Below are 14,637 nucleotides of genomic sequence, written 5' to 3'. Positions count from 1 at the left end.
TTGTTTTTGTTGAACAAGTTCTACCTCAGATTATTGTAAGCCTTTGATCCATTCCCAAAGTTCTGAAAAAGTTGGTTTGATCATGTTTCCTAACATTCCCTTTGTTTTTATGAAGGAACAGTTTCTTGGAAGTCCTTACTCTGTCATTTTAGAAATGTTTCCTTAGAGCACACTCTTAACCACAACACAAATTAGGAGTCTACCACACTCCTTGAAAGTTTTACATATTGTAGTAATATTTAAGTATCTAGTGTCATCTTCCTGACATCCTATTGAAAAAACATAATATTTTATGTATATCCTTTTACTTCTCTATTTCTTTTGTACATTATAGAGCATTATATTGCTCTTTTAGAAATTGTATATAAAAAATTATCTGTGGATTTCATTTCAGTACAATAAAGAGATGTTATAAAATACTCGTTTTAAAACTAGGAAGGGACATTGTTTTTTGAAGGTTGAAAATTCCTTCACTAGACTCTCTTCCCATTCCTATCATAGTCCTGAAGAATATCTCCAAAGAGGCCTGAAGTCCCTATTCTACTCAAGATCCACTTTAAAAAAAAAAAAAAAAAGAAGAAGGAGTTTAAGAGGTTTAAAAAAAATCAGAGGTTACTACAAATACCTCTCGGGAAATTAGAATGGAAAAGAAAGTGGGAGCCATTTGATAAACCACATAGAAAACAATAAGGTATTTTCCATAATGAGAAAAATATCATGTTTTGGTTAATCATAAATTCTGCCTAAAAGTCATCATATATACCATTCAAATTTTGCCAGCTTTCAGATGATTAGAAGCTAATAAAATAAACACTATGTAGGCTATATTGAATGTATTAATTTCTTTTGATGATTAATAAGAGCTCTAGAAAATCCTTATATAAATAAGAGCTATCAACCTTAAAATATTATACTTATAAATAGCTTTATAGTACAAAATGGTGATTTTGGTACCTATTTAAACTATTGGCTATATATTTTTTAAATTCCTTCAATAATTATGGATAAACCTGGCCATAATTTATTATAGACTTTTTTTATACTTTCGAGTTATCCAAAAAAATATTCTCAAAATCTAATTTTTTCTTCATTTTCAGGTGTGAGATTAATTCCCAATTTGTGATGCCAGAGAGAATAGTAAAGGGGAACAGGGTCTTATTTTCAAAATGAATCTAGTTCATGGAACCCAGGAGAGTTACAGAGAGCTCTCTGCTAAGAAGTAATGGCAAATGTGGTTCATATGGATGAGTGGCATCTACTTCCTGAGCATTTTAAGGATTATTTATTTTGTGTTTGCCAATTTTTGCCAAATTTAGTTTCATTCTCTGTCTTGCCCATTTTCTGATGCCACAATAAAAAAGTAAAACAGATAATCAAAAGAGGGGAAGCTATCAAAAGAAGAGAAAAAAGTAAAATTCAAAAAACTCATTGTAATAAGGCTGCTATAAAATGCTCTTAATAAATATTCAAGAAATCAGTACCTGAAGGCTTAAGAAGAGAGCAGAAAGGCTCAAGACTAAGGAAATACACACTCCCAGAAAACTTCGTAAATGGAAACAAACTTTTTAGGTACTGTGGTACCGTATATGTAATTGAATACATCTGGGCTGGCATTTACCCAGTACGTACTGGTAGGTACATACAGCATTTATATAGGCTGAGTGTCCTTTCTGATTGGTTGAGATTTCCAATTGGTTCATGTCTGTGTCTGAGCAGTTATTATTTTGATTATTACCCCTTCTATAAATACACCACATAGTTTCATTTTGGGAATAACAGCACATCCCCAAGCATACCCCCTTTATCTTCAATACCCCAATTGGGGTCTTTCATGCTACAGAAGACTGCTTAAACCGATTTCCCAATTAGCATTGGAGGACCCCTTCCCTGCAAAGGATAAGCAAAAACAAACACCTTCATCACTTCACTTTTTTCTTGGTGGATAGTTGGTTTCTAAAGAGGGGTTGTCCTGGTCTCCAGAAGATTGGACCTCCAACCTTTGACTAACGATCCCAGAGAGACTTTAAATGCCCCTTCCTGGTTTCAGCATTCCAACAGCCCCTGACAATAAACAGCTACATTCTGAAGTAGTGTACTGCTCCCATCTCCCAGCTCCATACAAGATTCCTCCAGCATGCCTCCTTTTCTCTGAATAATTCCTTTTCATTGTTTTGCTTCATTACCTTTCCTAACTGACAAATTTTTTCTTGGTCCAAGCTTTCGTTTCTGCTTTGGAATGTCTTGCTAGACAAGCCTCAGAATCCATCAACTTGTCTATACTTCTTTCAACTCCCAGCCCACCCATACCCTCTACCACTGGAATGGCCAAAGCTCAACAATTTCAGGGTTTGCTCTCATTTTTGTCACCAATAGCATTGCCTGTATTAAGAGTATACCAAAAGAGCCTGGGAAGTGAGGTTGCATGCATCTGCCATAAATACACAATTTACAAGATAGCTAAGTACATTTCGTCCACTCCTTCCCATTTTTAAAATAAAAGAATTCAAAGAATTGTTTACATTTGAAATTGGCCCAACAAATCTCCTTGAGGGCTTTCAGTCAATCTTATTCGTGCTTTCCCTTGAGCCATGATAAAACTGCAGAAACAGGGTTACAGGCCCACACCTCTTTCTTCCCTTGTAGGGGAATGTTCTTGGACAAATTGTAAATGAGACCACCCTGTGGAGCATTTAAAAGCAATTAGCCAAGTTAAAGGCAGTAAAGGACTCCTTGCTTAAATTATCCAGTTTATTGTCTTTGAACATCTTACACGTAGAGAACCAAAGCCCATCTTGATTTCAACTGTATTTTCTCTCCATTTCTCCATCATCCCACAGGTTCTTGCAACTCCAGATGTGACCTTAGCCAGTGGTTAAAACCGGACAGATTTTTAACTGTGCTTTATTTTCTTTTAACAAAAAAATAGTCCACTTATGTGTATGTGTGGGGGGGGGCAGTAGAAATTAGTTCATGTTTATTATAAAAATTTCAAACGTTGCAGAAAAAAATATAAAAGTCAGAGTCATCCATCTTCTAACTCCTCATTTTTTATTGCTGCATAACAAATTACCAAAAACTTAGCAACCTAAAACAACACAAGTTTATTATCTGGGTCAGCAGTTTGGGCACAAGTTAACTGCATCCTCTGCGCAGGGTCTCAGATAATGGCAATCAAAATGTTAGGGGAGGCTGTGACCCATCTGATGTCCAGGACTCTCTTTCAAACTCATTTAAGTTCTTGCAAAGATTCAGTTCCTTGAAGCTATAGAACTCATGGAAGCTTCCATCTTTTACAGGGTCAGTAGGAAAATGTCTCTGCTGCTTCCAGTCTCCAGCTTGCTTTGTCCCTAACCTCTAGACCCAGATTTAAAGGGCTCACCTGATTAGATCAGGCCCACCCTGCTAGCTCCCTTTTAACTAACTCAGAGCCCACAAATTAATTATATTAACTACATGTGCAAAATCCTCTTTGCCATGTAAAGTAACATAATCACAGGAGTGATACACCATCCTATTCATAAATTTCACCCACATTCAAGGGGAGGAAATTATACCAAGGTGAAGGTCATTTAATATTCTGCCTTCCACACATAAGTACACACACAATATGTGTTCTATGATTTTTAAAACTTAATATTCCATAAGTATCTTTCCTGCCTAATCTATGTAGATTTGCACTTTTATGATTGAATAATATTCTGTTTTGTATTTCAAAACAGTTATGTATTAGAGAGACTATTTCTGATTTTTCCTTCTTCCAAATTATGCAAGGATGAACATTCTGAAGTACTTGTCTTTGCATCTGTGTGATTATTTGCTACACATAAATTCCAAGGAAAGGGGTTAATCAAAGGATAAACCAAACCAACACAGTGACGTTCTCCGAAGGTCCCTCAGCAATGCATGATGCTGTTTTTCTAGAAAAGCTCCGCCTTTGGTGAAGATTCTCCTGGTCCTTTGTACCAGTTCTGCTGAGTTATTAGCATCCTTGAAAGGAGTTCTAGAAATCACTAGCTGTCACTGCAGGAAACCTGCAAAAAGTAACATAAAGCAAAGTGGTGTTCTTCACTTGTCATTCCATCGTTATTCTCCCTCAAAAAAGTTATTTTCAACTTGATTAAATAACTCTCAATGAAATGGGGCTTTATTTTAATTTCTACACTGCTTCTTTAGAAAGTGGCAATAAGAAAACTAGATCATCTTGAAGGTTTCTAACTTTTCTTTTACCTTTAAAGGGACACCATACATTTTGATCATATAGTGGGAAGTGGGAAGTCAAGTTTCAAATGAGGGCTCTGAGAAAATGAATCTTAACAAATAAGCAAATGAAATTTTAATTACACCTGTCTTGGAGATGTCCTACGCTTGCTAGGAGTTGTCCTTGCCTTTCGATCAAGCGATACTTTCTGAGCACTTTCTAAGGCCTAGCTCTAGGGCTGGGAATGTGTGGTGAACAAGACAGAGTCCCAGAAGTGAATCAATCCCTCAACAAATGCATAATAAAATTACAAGATGAAAACAGAAAGACTATGACAGATCTAGATAAAGGAACTTTAAAATAACCTTTCAGGAAACATATATATTCCCCAACCTACAGACAACCTTGTTGCAAATGGAATTCAGAAATGTCTGTAAATATTAGCCCCTTTCATGGGTGACCTTAAAATGAAAAACAAACGTGTGTACCCAGAAATACTTAACATCCAGCCAAAAGGGAACCCTCATGGCATGAGTGGCCCAGGACACATTTTCTCTGGCCATTCTTGAGCATAGAGAACAGCATGATTTGGAAAAAAAAAAAAAAAAAAAATCTGTGGCTTTGGAGGTAACATCCTCCCACTCTGTTCACGACGAGCCTGGGAGCCCAGCCATTGGCTTTCTACCCGTTGACTAAGGCCCAACCTCAACTTGGGTTCTCTATCTGAGATCTGAAATGCAAAGCTTGTTTATCTTGTTCGAGGCTAACCTTGCCCAGGATATTTGGATTTAAATAAGGAGGTTCTGGCACCTATTAATCTAGGGTGGTGGTGTAACAGTGAAATCATAGCTAGAGCCAGGTTTGCTAAACACAGGTTGCCTACACGGATTGTGTAGGAAGCAGGACTACATCCATTTGGATTGCAAATGTTTCCTTGCTGTTTTCCTGGATCTCTCTGCCTAATGATGCAACTTTCAGTGTTCTGGAGGGAGGCTAACAGTCATGTTTAAATTCCCAGTGACCTTCTTTCCAGCTTCAGAGGAAAGATACAGGCTCTCAAGTGGGAACCAACCTCAGGCTCCTGTCCAACACGTCCATACCTTGACCCTGATCTACACCCACACCTCCCTGTCCCTGGGAACAATGCCTCGATCCCCACACCCGGCAAGGTTTAGCAGTCAACCTCATCCTGCTGCATTCTTGGGAGTTGAATGTCCTCTTACTCCATCTCTCTATTCTCTATTCCCACTCCCTGCCCTGGTTCTTCCTCCATAAGCGTGATAATATCTCCTAATGTGAAAATAATCAAAACACTCTTGCCTGTGTTGCATTACCTTCTAGCCATGGTCCTATCTTCTCTTTTTCCCTTCACAACCTAGATCACTCTGAGGAGAGAAACTACACTGCATCCCTCCATTTCCATGCTCTCCTCGTTTAGCTCTGCCCCCCATTCTCCTCCACCGTCAGTGAAGACGCCCAGCAACTGGTTCAACCCTGAGGGTCTCACAGATATGTAAAAATGGCTCTAGGGTTTTGTCTCCTGGGTTTCTCACTGGCTCTCAAGTACATCACATCCAAAATTGAACTTGTCAGCCACCCAACACACACACCACCCAACCCAAACTGTACTTCCTTCCTCCTTCATTCAGTCTTGGTCAATGGAACCATCATATTCCCTGGAAACATGAAAGTCTTCCTCCACTCACCCAGCTCTCTCATCTCCACATGCCTGTACCCGCTGATGGCTCCCAGTCATCCCCACGGGAGTGGAAGTCACCTCAGCTCCAAGGCCCATCCTGCCTCCCCACCCATCTTCCACAAAGACAGATTTGCAAATCTAACTTGCCCAAGAATGGAGTCTAATCATTTGATCTGGGATAAAAGGATTTCACAGTTTCATCCTCCTTTATAGCACAGTTCATTGTTTAAGAGCTTGAGCCCTGGAGCTCTGTCACTAACCAACTCTGTGACCTCAAGCAAGATTCTTAACCTCTCTGGGCTTCCCCTGCAAACTGGAGATAATAATAGTAGTATCTTTCTAATAGGGTACCAGAACGTCAGGTGTGCTAATATACATAAAAGTTTTAGAACAGTGCCTGGCACACAGTAAGTGCTGTGCATTTTTGTTAGTTTTGTGATTCCCTGCCCACCCTTACCAGCCACCCCTCTCCCCCATGCACACAAATATGCAAGCATGCTGCCCTCACACCACGACGAACAGCGTGCCATCCCCCAAACACACCATGTGGGCTATTTCATGCCTCTACAATTTTGTTTTTGCTTCTCTTGTTGACTTTCCAAACTCCCACATTCCCCAGGACTTAGCTCAAATATCACTTTTGCTGTGAAACTTTTCTTCATACCCTAAGGGTTTCCCCTATGGAGACCCCGCTGTACCCCAAATGAATTTCCAGTGCATCACATCTATAAATTATTTTTAAAAGTCTGAGACTTAACTATTTTTGAGCACTTATCACATGCCAGGTCCTATTCTAAGTGCTTTATACCCATTATCTTGCTTACGCCTCACAGCAAAGCTATGAAATGTTGTAAGGATTGGTTTACCTTTTCATCATTCCTCCTAGATCACGAGGGTCTCTGTGGGCAAGAACCTACGTGTCGGTCAGTCTCGCATCCCCAGCACCTAGCCTGGTACATAAAGGGTACACAGTGAAATTAGTACCTCCAAATTGAGCCAATCAAAGAGGAGCCAAACTCAGAGATGGGAACATGTACAAATTCCTGACATTGAAGGACACTTAAGTAAAGGATGAATGGTAGCGGGAACTGAAATTCATCCATGCTATAGACAAAGACTGCTGTAACTACTTCTCCCCACTGTTAAATCGTTATTACTAGATGAATATTTTCTATAGCACAGACGGCTTAATGTGCTTTCATTGGTTTCTGTACTGTCATATAATTTCAGGTCTTTCCAAGGACATCATAATACAATTCATGATGACATTTTATTCCATGCTCTTGCCTCAAGGGTCATATGCAAAGTTCTGTAAAGTTTTGGCTTGTGGGTTGCCTACCTTTGATAAAGGGTAAAGAGACACTCACCCTGACACCCTTTTCTTCTTGGACACCAAATGGAAATTTGCCCAAATTAGAGACAATTATAGTCAGGAGTTAACATTATAGTTTCTATGGCAACAGCCTAAGCCCATAAACACAAGCATTTTATTGCTTAATTGTTACAAGAGATCTGCTTCTTATAAATCTAGTATGCATAAATATAAACATAAATACAAAAGAAATGCAAAGATATATGTATTTCGGTTTCAATTAACTTTTCTTTTCTATCCTTTTAGCACATAGTATTAACTTTTCTTTTCTACCCTTTTAGCACATAGTATGCTCTGTTTCATTAGGCAGCAAAGGATGGTTAAGACCAAAACTGTTTCGTGTACTGGGTGGCCTTGAAACTGATATTAGCAGGGAAGAGAAATCCAGCTACCTGATGCCCCCTCAAGGGTGCCAATGAGAATGCATCTGTCCAGCAAACTCAAGTCCAGGACATCTCTGGCGAGACTTCAATTTAGTTTTTTTTTCTTCCATTCCAGCAACTTGTAGGTAGTGTACTCACAGGAATTCTGGACACCTTTTGATTTCTTGGGGCGTTGACTGGAACGGGAAGTTTAATCTTCTTGGGGTGGTGTTTTCTCAGGAACTACCACTGCTGGAATGAAGCCTGGATGACAAGACCCGATCTTCCCGTTGGATTTGGAGGGTGGCAAGCTGTGGACAGCACCCCGCAAGAAAACAGCGATGGTAAAATTGCATCCTCCCTCCGGGAACTCGTTTCACGGCGATCTTTCTTTTGCTCTTAGGGTTGCATTTGATGTGTGGGCAACACTCCCACTGGGAACCAACATCAAAAGCATGCTTCCTGGGCCCATGTACAGTATTAACAGCCTGTCAATCAGTTTAATTTCATCTCAATGGTCGGCTTTCCCCTGATTATTCTATAACTGGTAAAAAAAAAAAAAAAAGCTCATAAAACTTAACATATATAATTCATCTACTCTTGCTTTGATAAGCAGTTTTGAAGACAAGAGAAAAATGTCCATGTAGGCACTTTTACTAGGCTCTAAAATATACCTTGGCCCTCTGTGATGCACAGTGATAAGCTATAAGACAGTAGAGAAAATAAAGAACTCAAAATATAGTTACAGATCTAGTTGTTTTTCCAGAACCTGATTTCTTTTTATGTTGTGTGATTTCTTCCAAAACCTAAGTATGTGGGTATTTATCACCTAACTTGCAGTCTATGCTAAGCAATGAGTGGCAGCTATGACCTCCCCCAGATTTTTATAAAATCACATCACAGGCCTCCATTTCTCTTTAATAGGATGATAAAAATCAGTGGCCTGGGGACATTATGTTTACTTCCTCAGGTGTTGATATGAGATATTGACGTGTGTGTATATATACGCATATATCCATAGATATTCATAACTTATTCATAAGGGACTCATGATTTATTTATGCTGGATTTTGAGGGAGAATGTTCAACACTTTCTCTGTTCTCAATTATGTATCATGAGGAGACGTCAGAGATGACGAATGGCAGTTAATCTCTTATTAACCAAAGATAGCTGGTTAAAATGTAAAGAACTTTATAAAAGTAATCATGTGCCTACTGACTTGCTTAATGCATGTTGGGCATTGATCGATGTCCAGATTCCCCAATTTAACACTTGACATCCATCCATAATGTCCAAAAACAAAACACAAAAATCAAAACAAACAATTAACACAATCACTGGGGACACATTATCATCTCCAGCATTCCATTACCTGTGGGAAATGGATCAGTCCTCTGTAAGCAAACTGCTCAGCATCAGCACAAGCGTCTAAAGTTATGTGTTCCAGGTGGGAGACCAGACACAGACATCGTCATGCCCTGTATTTTGGTTTGAGGAGGCATTTTCAATGAAGCCCTCTTGATGACACACATTGGTCATTGGCCGTCTCTGGCCATGGGAAGCATTGGGGCTATATCAATGTTGAAGTTGGGAACACTTGCCTCTACAGAGCCTGTATCTGTATCTGGACAGAACTGGAGATGACAAACTCACATTTCCCTTCCTTTGTGTGATGCAGGGATGTATAGGTGTGGCCCAGCCTCTGTTCAAGCCATTAAGCATGGCCATATTTGCTTCCAGTTTGATGCACCCTTTGTTTTCGCAGAGGTAAGTAGTAAGCTGGAGAGAAGCACCACTTTCTTCCCCAACCTCTAAACACTTGAAAAATAAGACATCAGGTTGTGACTTCTAAATTTCCCAAGTCCGTGGCATGTGTTTCATGTCTACAAAGTCGACTAAACATCATTCCAACCTCAAGGCTCTTAATTCTAAATGTAATTCTTACTTAACATTTTTCTCTCCTTGATGTTTTGAGATTTTCTCCTTGAAAAGCAATTGTGTTACTAACCTTAGCTGAGTTCTTCGCACCCATGAAATAGATACCAACTGCTCCTGAGAAATTAAGTGGCTAAATGAATCCCTCAACTAAAAATTGGTGGAGACGGTCCATGAATTGAAATTTCTAGAGAATATTAGTTTACTCCAACACTAACATAGCAGTTCACATAAAAACAAAATCCAGACACACCCCAATGAGGGTCTTAGTCTGGGAACTGCAGCCCAGTTCCTGCCACTCCACGCCATCCATCACTGGGGAGGGAAAGCAGAGCTGCTGAACTAGGGAAGGGAGGGAATGACAGCTAGAAGGCAGCATACTTCATGGGTTGATTGTAGATGAGGAAGAGAATACACCAAGGACATCTCTAAAAATCAAATTAAATATAAAGGGTATTGGTAAAGAAGAAGGCTGGGAGGCTGGAAGGCTGAGGGCAGGCGGTGAAGAGCAGAGAAATATGTCAGAGGCTAAGAGGCAAGTTTTACCCAGAGTACAATTTCACCAATAAACACACTGAAGTAATGTCAGTTGTATACAGAATAGTTACTGTGTAATCACTATGCCTACTGTTTGAGACTCTTAGCCACCCTTCAAAATTGGTATTATGATTCTTCCCTTTTTACAGAAAGGAAAATTGAGGCAGAGTGGTTAATAACCTGTCCACACTCATTGAACTAAATAAACAGTCATGCTAAGATCTAAAGCCAGGCAGGGACTGAATGAAACTCATGTCAGTAACCGCCACACTCTACTACTACACTGGGACAGATAAATCCCTATTATAAATATGTGGTGGACACTCTCCTGTAGGGAACTCAGAATCCTATGCCCTTACGAAACTAGATTCTTGGGCCGCCTGGATGGCCCGGTCCATTAAACCTCTGACTCTTGGTTTTGGATGGTGGAGCCCCTGGACAGGCTCTGCGTTCAACGGGAATCTGCTTGAGATTCTCTCCGCCTCTGCTCCTCCCCCTGGTGCTCTCACTCTCAAATATATAAAAAAATCTTTAAAAAAAAATTAGATTCTTGGTGGGAGGTGGCAATACATAGCACACTAAAGGTTAAATAACAGTAGTACATGAGGTTCTGTGGAGCTAGTTGTCAGATGAGCCGTGTAGGTGAAGAATGATCTGCATTTAATACATACAGATTTGTTAATTGAGGAACCCGGGTCAGGAACTGAGTGGGACAGTAAAGGCTATAAGACACCAACAGGCAGGGAGGATGACATGAGGACGGACGATAAGGACACCTGTGTGAGAGCCACAGGACAGGAGCACTGTGGGAGCACATGGAGAGAGGGACAGGGAGGCTCCTTGAAGGGATTAGTGCCTCAGCTGTGTCTCGAGGGAGAGTTTGGAGTTATTCAGTCCAAGTGGGTAAGAAAGAAGCCGGAGGAAGGAAAGAAACTGAGGCAGAGGGGACAGTCTGAGCCTCTGAATGGTGTGTGAGGGAAATGACAAGTTGTGCAGGCTCACGGAAGGTGGCATATCCGGGGTATAGAAGATGCGGGCAGAAGTAACTTGAGTCCAGTGGAGCTGGGACTTGAAAGAGGTGGCCCCAGTGGGGAGGTCAGGGGGAAGCCTGTGCTTGCCCCACACCCACCCGAGAGGGCAGGGCCTGAGCTCCCCAAATGGCAAGAGGCGGGAAGGAGGAGGGAGCATCCGGAAATGTTTAGGAAGTAAAATTACCGCGAATATTCAGACAGCAAGATCAGGAATTTGAATACACAAAGGGGACAGTATTTCTTTTTTTTTTCTTTTTTTAATTTTATTTTTTATAAACATATAATATATTTTTTCCCTAGGGGTACAGGTCTGTGAATCGCCAGGTTTACACACTTCACAGCACTCACCATAGCACATATCCTCCCCAATGTCCATAATAACCCCACCCCCCAAGACCCCTCCCCCCAGGGGGGACAGTATTTCTTACATGGAGACTTCCATTGCAGTTGCTAGAAGCCTGGGGAAAACAGGCAGACTGTATTTCGAATTTCATCCCCCTCGATTTCACTTCGGGATTTGGAGATTTATCCAACCTCCCCAGCTGCCAGCTGATAGTTTATGATGCTAGGAGAACCTCTTAATGGGAAATCACTCTAATATTCACAGAGCCACGTTTCTTATATTTTTATTATGCTTTGTTGCTGCAGAGAAAGAGGGAGCAACCGCCTTCCAAGAGTGAATTGCCTAATAGCTGTTAATGCAAACGCTTTTTGCTATTATTAAATATAGATCGGGGTGTTATGCATGTCATCAGGATTCGCAGATTATAATTACTCCTCTCTCAGCCACTGCAGCCTTGTCTGACAGAGCGTACGATTTGCTGCTTTGGCACGGACTGAGCCCTGGGGCTGAGCCATTTATAAGAGATGCTCAAGCTGTTGAAAGTGTATGAGGAATCTTTTCTCAAGGGTGCCCAAAGTAGGACCACATGGGGGGCGTCGTATTTAACTTTAATGAGAATGTCCATGACTCAGGTTCAGATGGCATCCTCCCTTTCCTGCTCCATACTCTGGCTGCGTAAGCCTGCCTGTCACACCCCAGGCAGGCAGCCCAGTGTGCCTTTTCTTGCCTCTCACTGGTCATCCCTTACTCACTTCCGGGCTGGATTAAACATCATGTTCACTGACGTTTTTTGATCATCTCAGAGCCATGATATCCTTTAGTGAAAGCAAAATCCAAAATAAGAAGTGAAGGGGAGCAGAGGATGTAGGCTTCCAGTTATAGAATAAGCCACGGGGATGAAAGGCACAGCATAGGGAATATAGTCAATGATGTTGTAATCGTGTTGTGCGGTGACAGATGGTAGCTACACTTGCCGTGAGCACAGCATAGAGAAGTTGAATCACTATGTTGTACACCTGAAACTTATGTAACATTGTGTATCCACTAGACTCATATTAAAAAATTAAAAATTAAAAAAAAAAGAGGCAGGTACATGGGAAGCATCCTATCTCTGCCCCATTTCCTCTCCTCCTCTCTTTTAAAAATGCATTCTTCACATTTTTAGATTGTTTCCAGGGCTTGACGCTTATTTCTCTAATTCCTCCTTTCTCATGCCCTCAGTGCCATGGAGAGGACCTCCTTCTGGAAGCCCATCTGCCTTTTCTTTCCCCAACTAATGGTGGCCGTTGGCTTCTAAAGGGGGAGAGGAGAGAGCAGAACAGTGCTAAGCTGTGGAGTCATCTCATGAGTTCCCGTGTTCACTTGATTTTAGCTTCCTCTCATTGGCTCTGTCCTCCTCTTCGTACCAGCCCACCCCAAAACTGCACATACATGCACACTCGAGCACATGCCCACTCCTCCTTCCCTCCCTGTTCCTGAGATGATTTCTGCAGCAAGGATGACTGATCCCCCAGGCCACAGTAACTGCTCCATTGCTCAGAAGCTACATAGCAATTTCCCTTGATCTGGGCCAGAGGTACTGTGGATACCAATGGTATAGATGCTTCCTTCTCAATTCAAGGTTATTTTGCTACCACTTGTTAGCCCATTTGGGAGGCTCCTATTCTGATCTAAAATAGTTCATCCATTTATTCAAATAATGTATATGATTTTAGAATCAGTTTGGCTTCTCTTCTTAATCTTCTTCATGCATCTTGCCAGAAATACCTTCTAAGGGTATATACCTCCTACACTGTTGGTGGGAATGCAAGCTGGTGCAGCCACTCTGGAAAACAGCATGGAGGTTCCTCAAAAAGTTGATAATAGAGCTACCCTATGACCCAGAATTGCACTCCTGGTATTTACACCAAAGATACAAATGTAGTGATCTGAAGGGGCACGTGCACCCCAATGTTCATAGCAACAATGTCCATAATAGCTGAACTATGGAAAGAACCTAGATGTCCATCAACAGATGAATGGATAAAGAAGATCTAGGATATATGTATATAATGGAATACTATGCAGTCATCAAAAAACCCCAAATATTGCCCTTTGCAACAACGTGGATAGAACTAGAGGGTATTATGCTAAGCAGAATAAGTCAATCAGAGAAAGAGAATTATCATATGATCTCACTGATATGAGGAATTTGAGAAACAAGGTAGAGGATCATAGGGGAAGGGAGGGAAAAATGAAACAAGATGAAACCAGGAAGGAAGACAAACCATAAAGGACTCTAAATCTCAGGAAACAAACTGAGGGTTGCTGGAGTGGAGGGGGTGTGAGGGATGGGGTGGTTGGATGATGGACTTTGGGGACCATGTATGCTATGGTGAGACTGATGAATCACAGACCTGTACCCCTGAAACAAATAATACATTATATGTTAATTTAAAAAAAAAGAAATGCCTTCTAAAAATAACACGCATCCAACCAAGTCTGCGATGCTGATTATTCTCCTTTGAACTCTGTACAACTCTGAGCTCTATGAACTTGATTCCTAGCCCACCTCCCTTCTCTTCTCTGAGGCTTTTCCTATCTGTTCTCCACAAACTAGCCAGAATTATCCTTTAAAAATGTAAATAAAACATATTATTCTCTTGCCCCCAACTTTCTAGTGGATTTCCACCACCCTTAAAATAACACTGATCACAAGTCTTTACAAGATTCTATGTGATCTGGCCCCTGGCTTTCTTTCCATCTCCTCCCTTGCTCATTTCCCGCCAGTCATACTGACCTTGCCCTTCTGGCAACATGTAGACATACTCTTGTTTCTGAGCCCTTATATATACTGTTCCTTTTTCTGGAAAAGCTCTCCCCTACCCTCCACCACACTTTGTACTCCTGACCCCTCCTTGCATCCAAGTCTCTGCTCAGGTCATCTCCTCAAAGAGGCCTTAACTCACGCTATCCCACCCCCACCTAAAATCTCACTTCCTGACCCGTTGCTTTTATCTTTCTACCCTGCCTTAGTGTTATTATTTCTCTCCTTTCTAGAACATAATCTCTGTAAAGTATTGTCATCACTGAAAGCAAGTTCTGGCACAAAGTAGTCATAGATATGTACTTGTTGAATGAATGAATGATGGGTGGATGGCTGAATGAAGCAAGCAAGCA

General features: G+C 41.0%; 1 protein-coding gene across 2 annotated transcripts in view; it reads left to right on the top strand.

Moving 5' to 3' along the window:
• Positions 1-14,637, top strand: part of F13A1 (coagulation factor XIII A chain) — a 162,188-nt gene that overhangs the window by 109,770 nt on the left and 37,781 nt on the right. For both annotated transcript variants that reach the window (XM_032861509.1, XM_032861510.1), the window contains exons 9-10: positions 7,872-7,975; positions 9,311-9,399. In XM_032861509.1, the coding sequence (XP_032717400.1) occupies positions 7,872-7,975; positions 9,311-9,399 (193 nt within the window). The remainder of the gene's footprint in view (positions 1-7,871; positions 7,976-9,310; positions 9,400-14,637) is intronic.

This window comes from Lontra canadensis, unplaced genomic scaffold (assembly GCF_010015895.1).
Source record: "Lontra canadensis isolate GAN:19392208 unplaced genomic scaffold, GSC_riverotter_1.0 scaffold21, whole genome shotgun sequence".
NCBI lineage: Eukaryota > Metazoa > Chordata > Mammalia > Carnivora > Mustelidae > Lontra > Lontra canadensis.
Note: the sequence above shows the minus strand (reverse complement) of the source record. Positions and strands in the feature narration are given on the sequence as shown.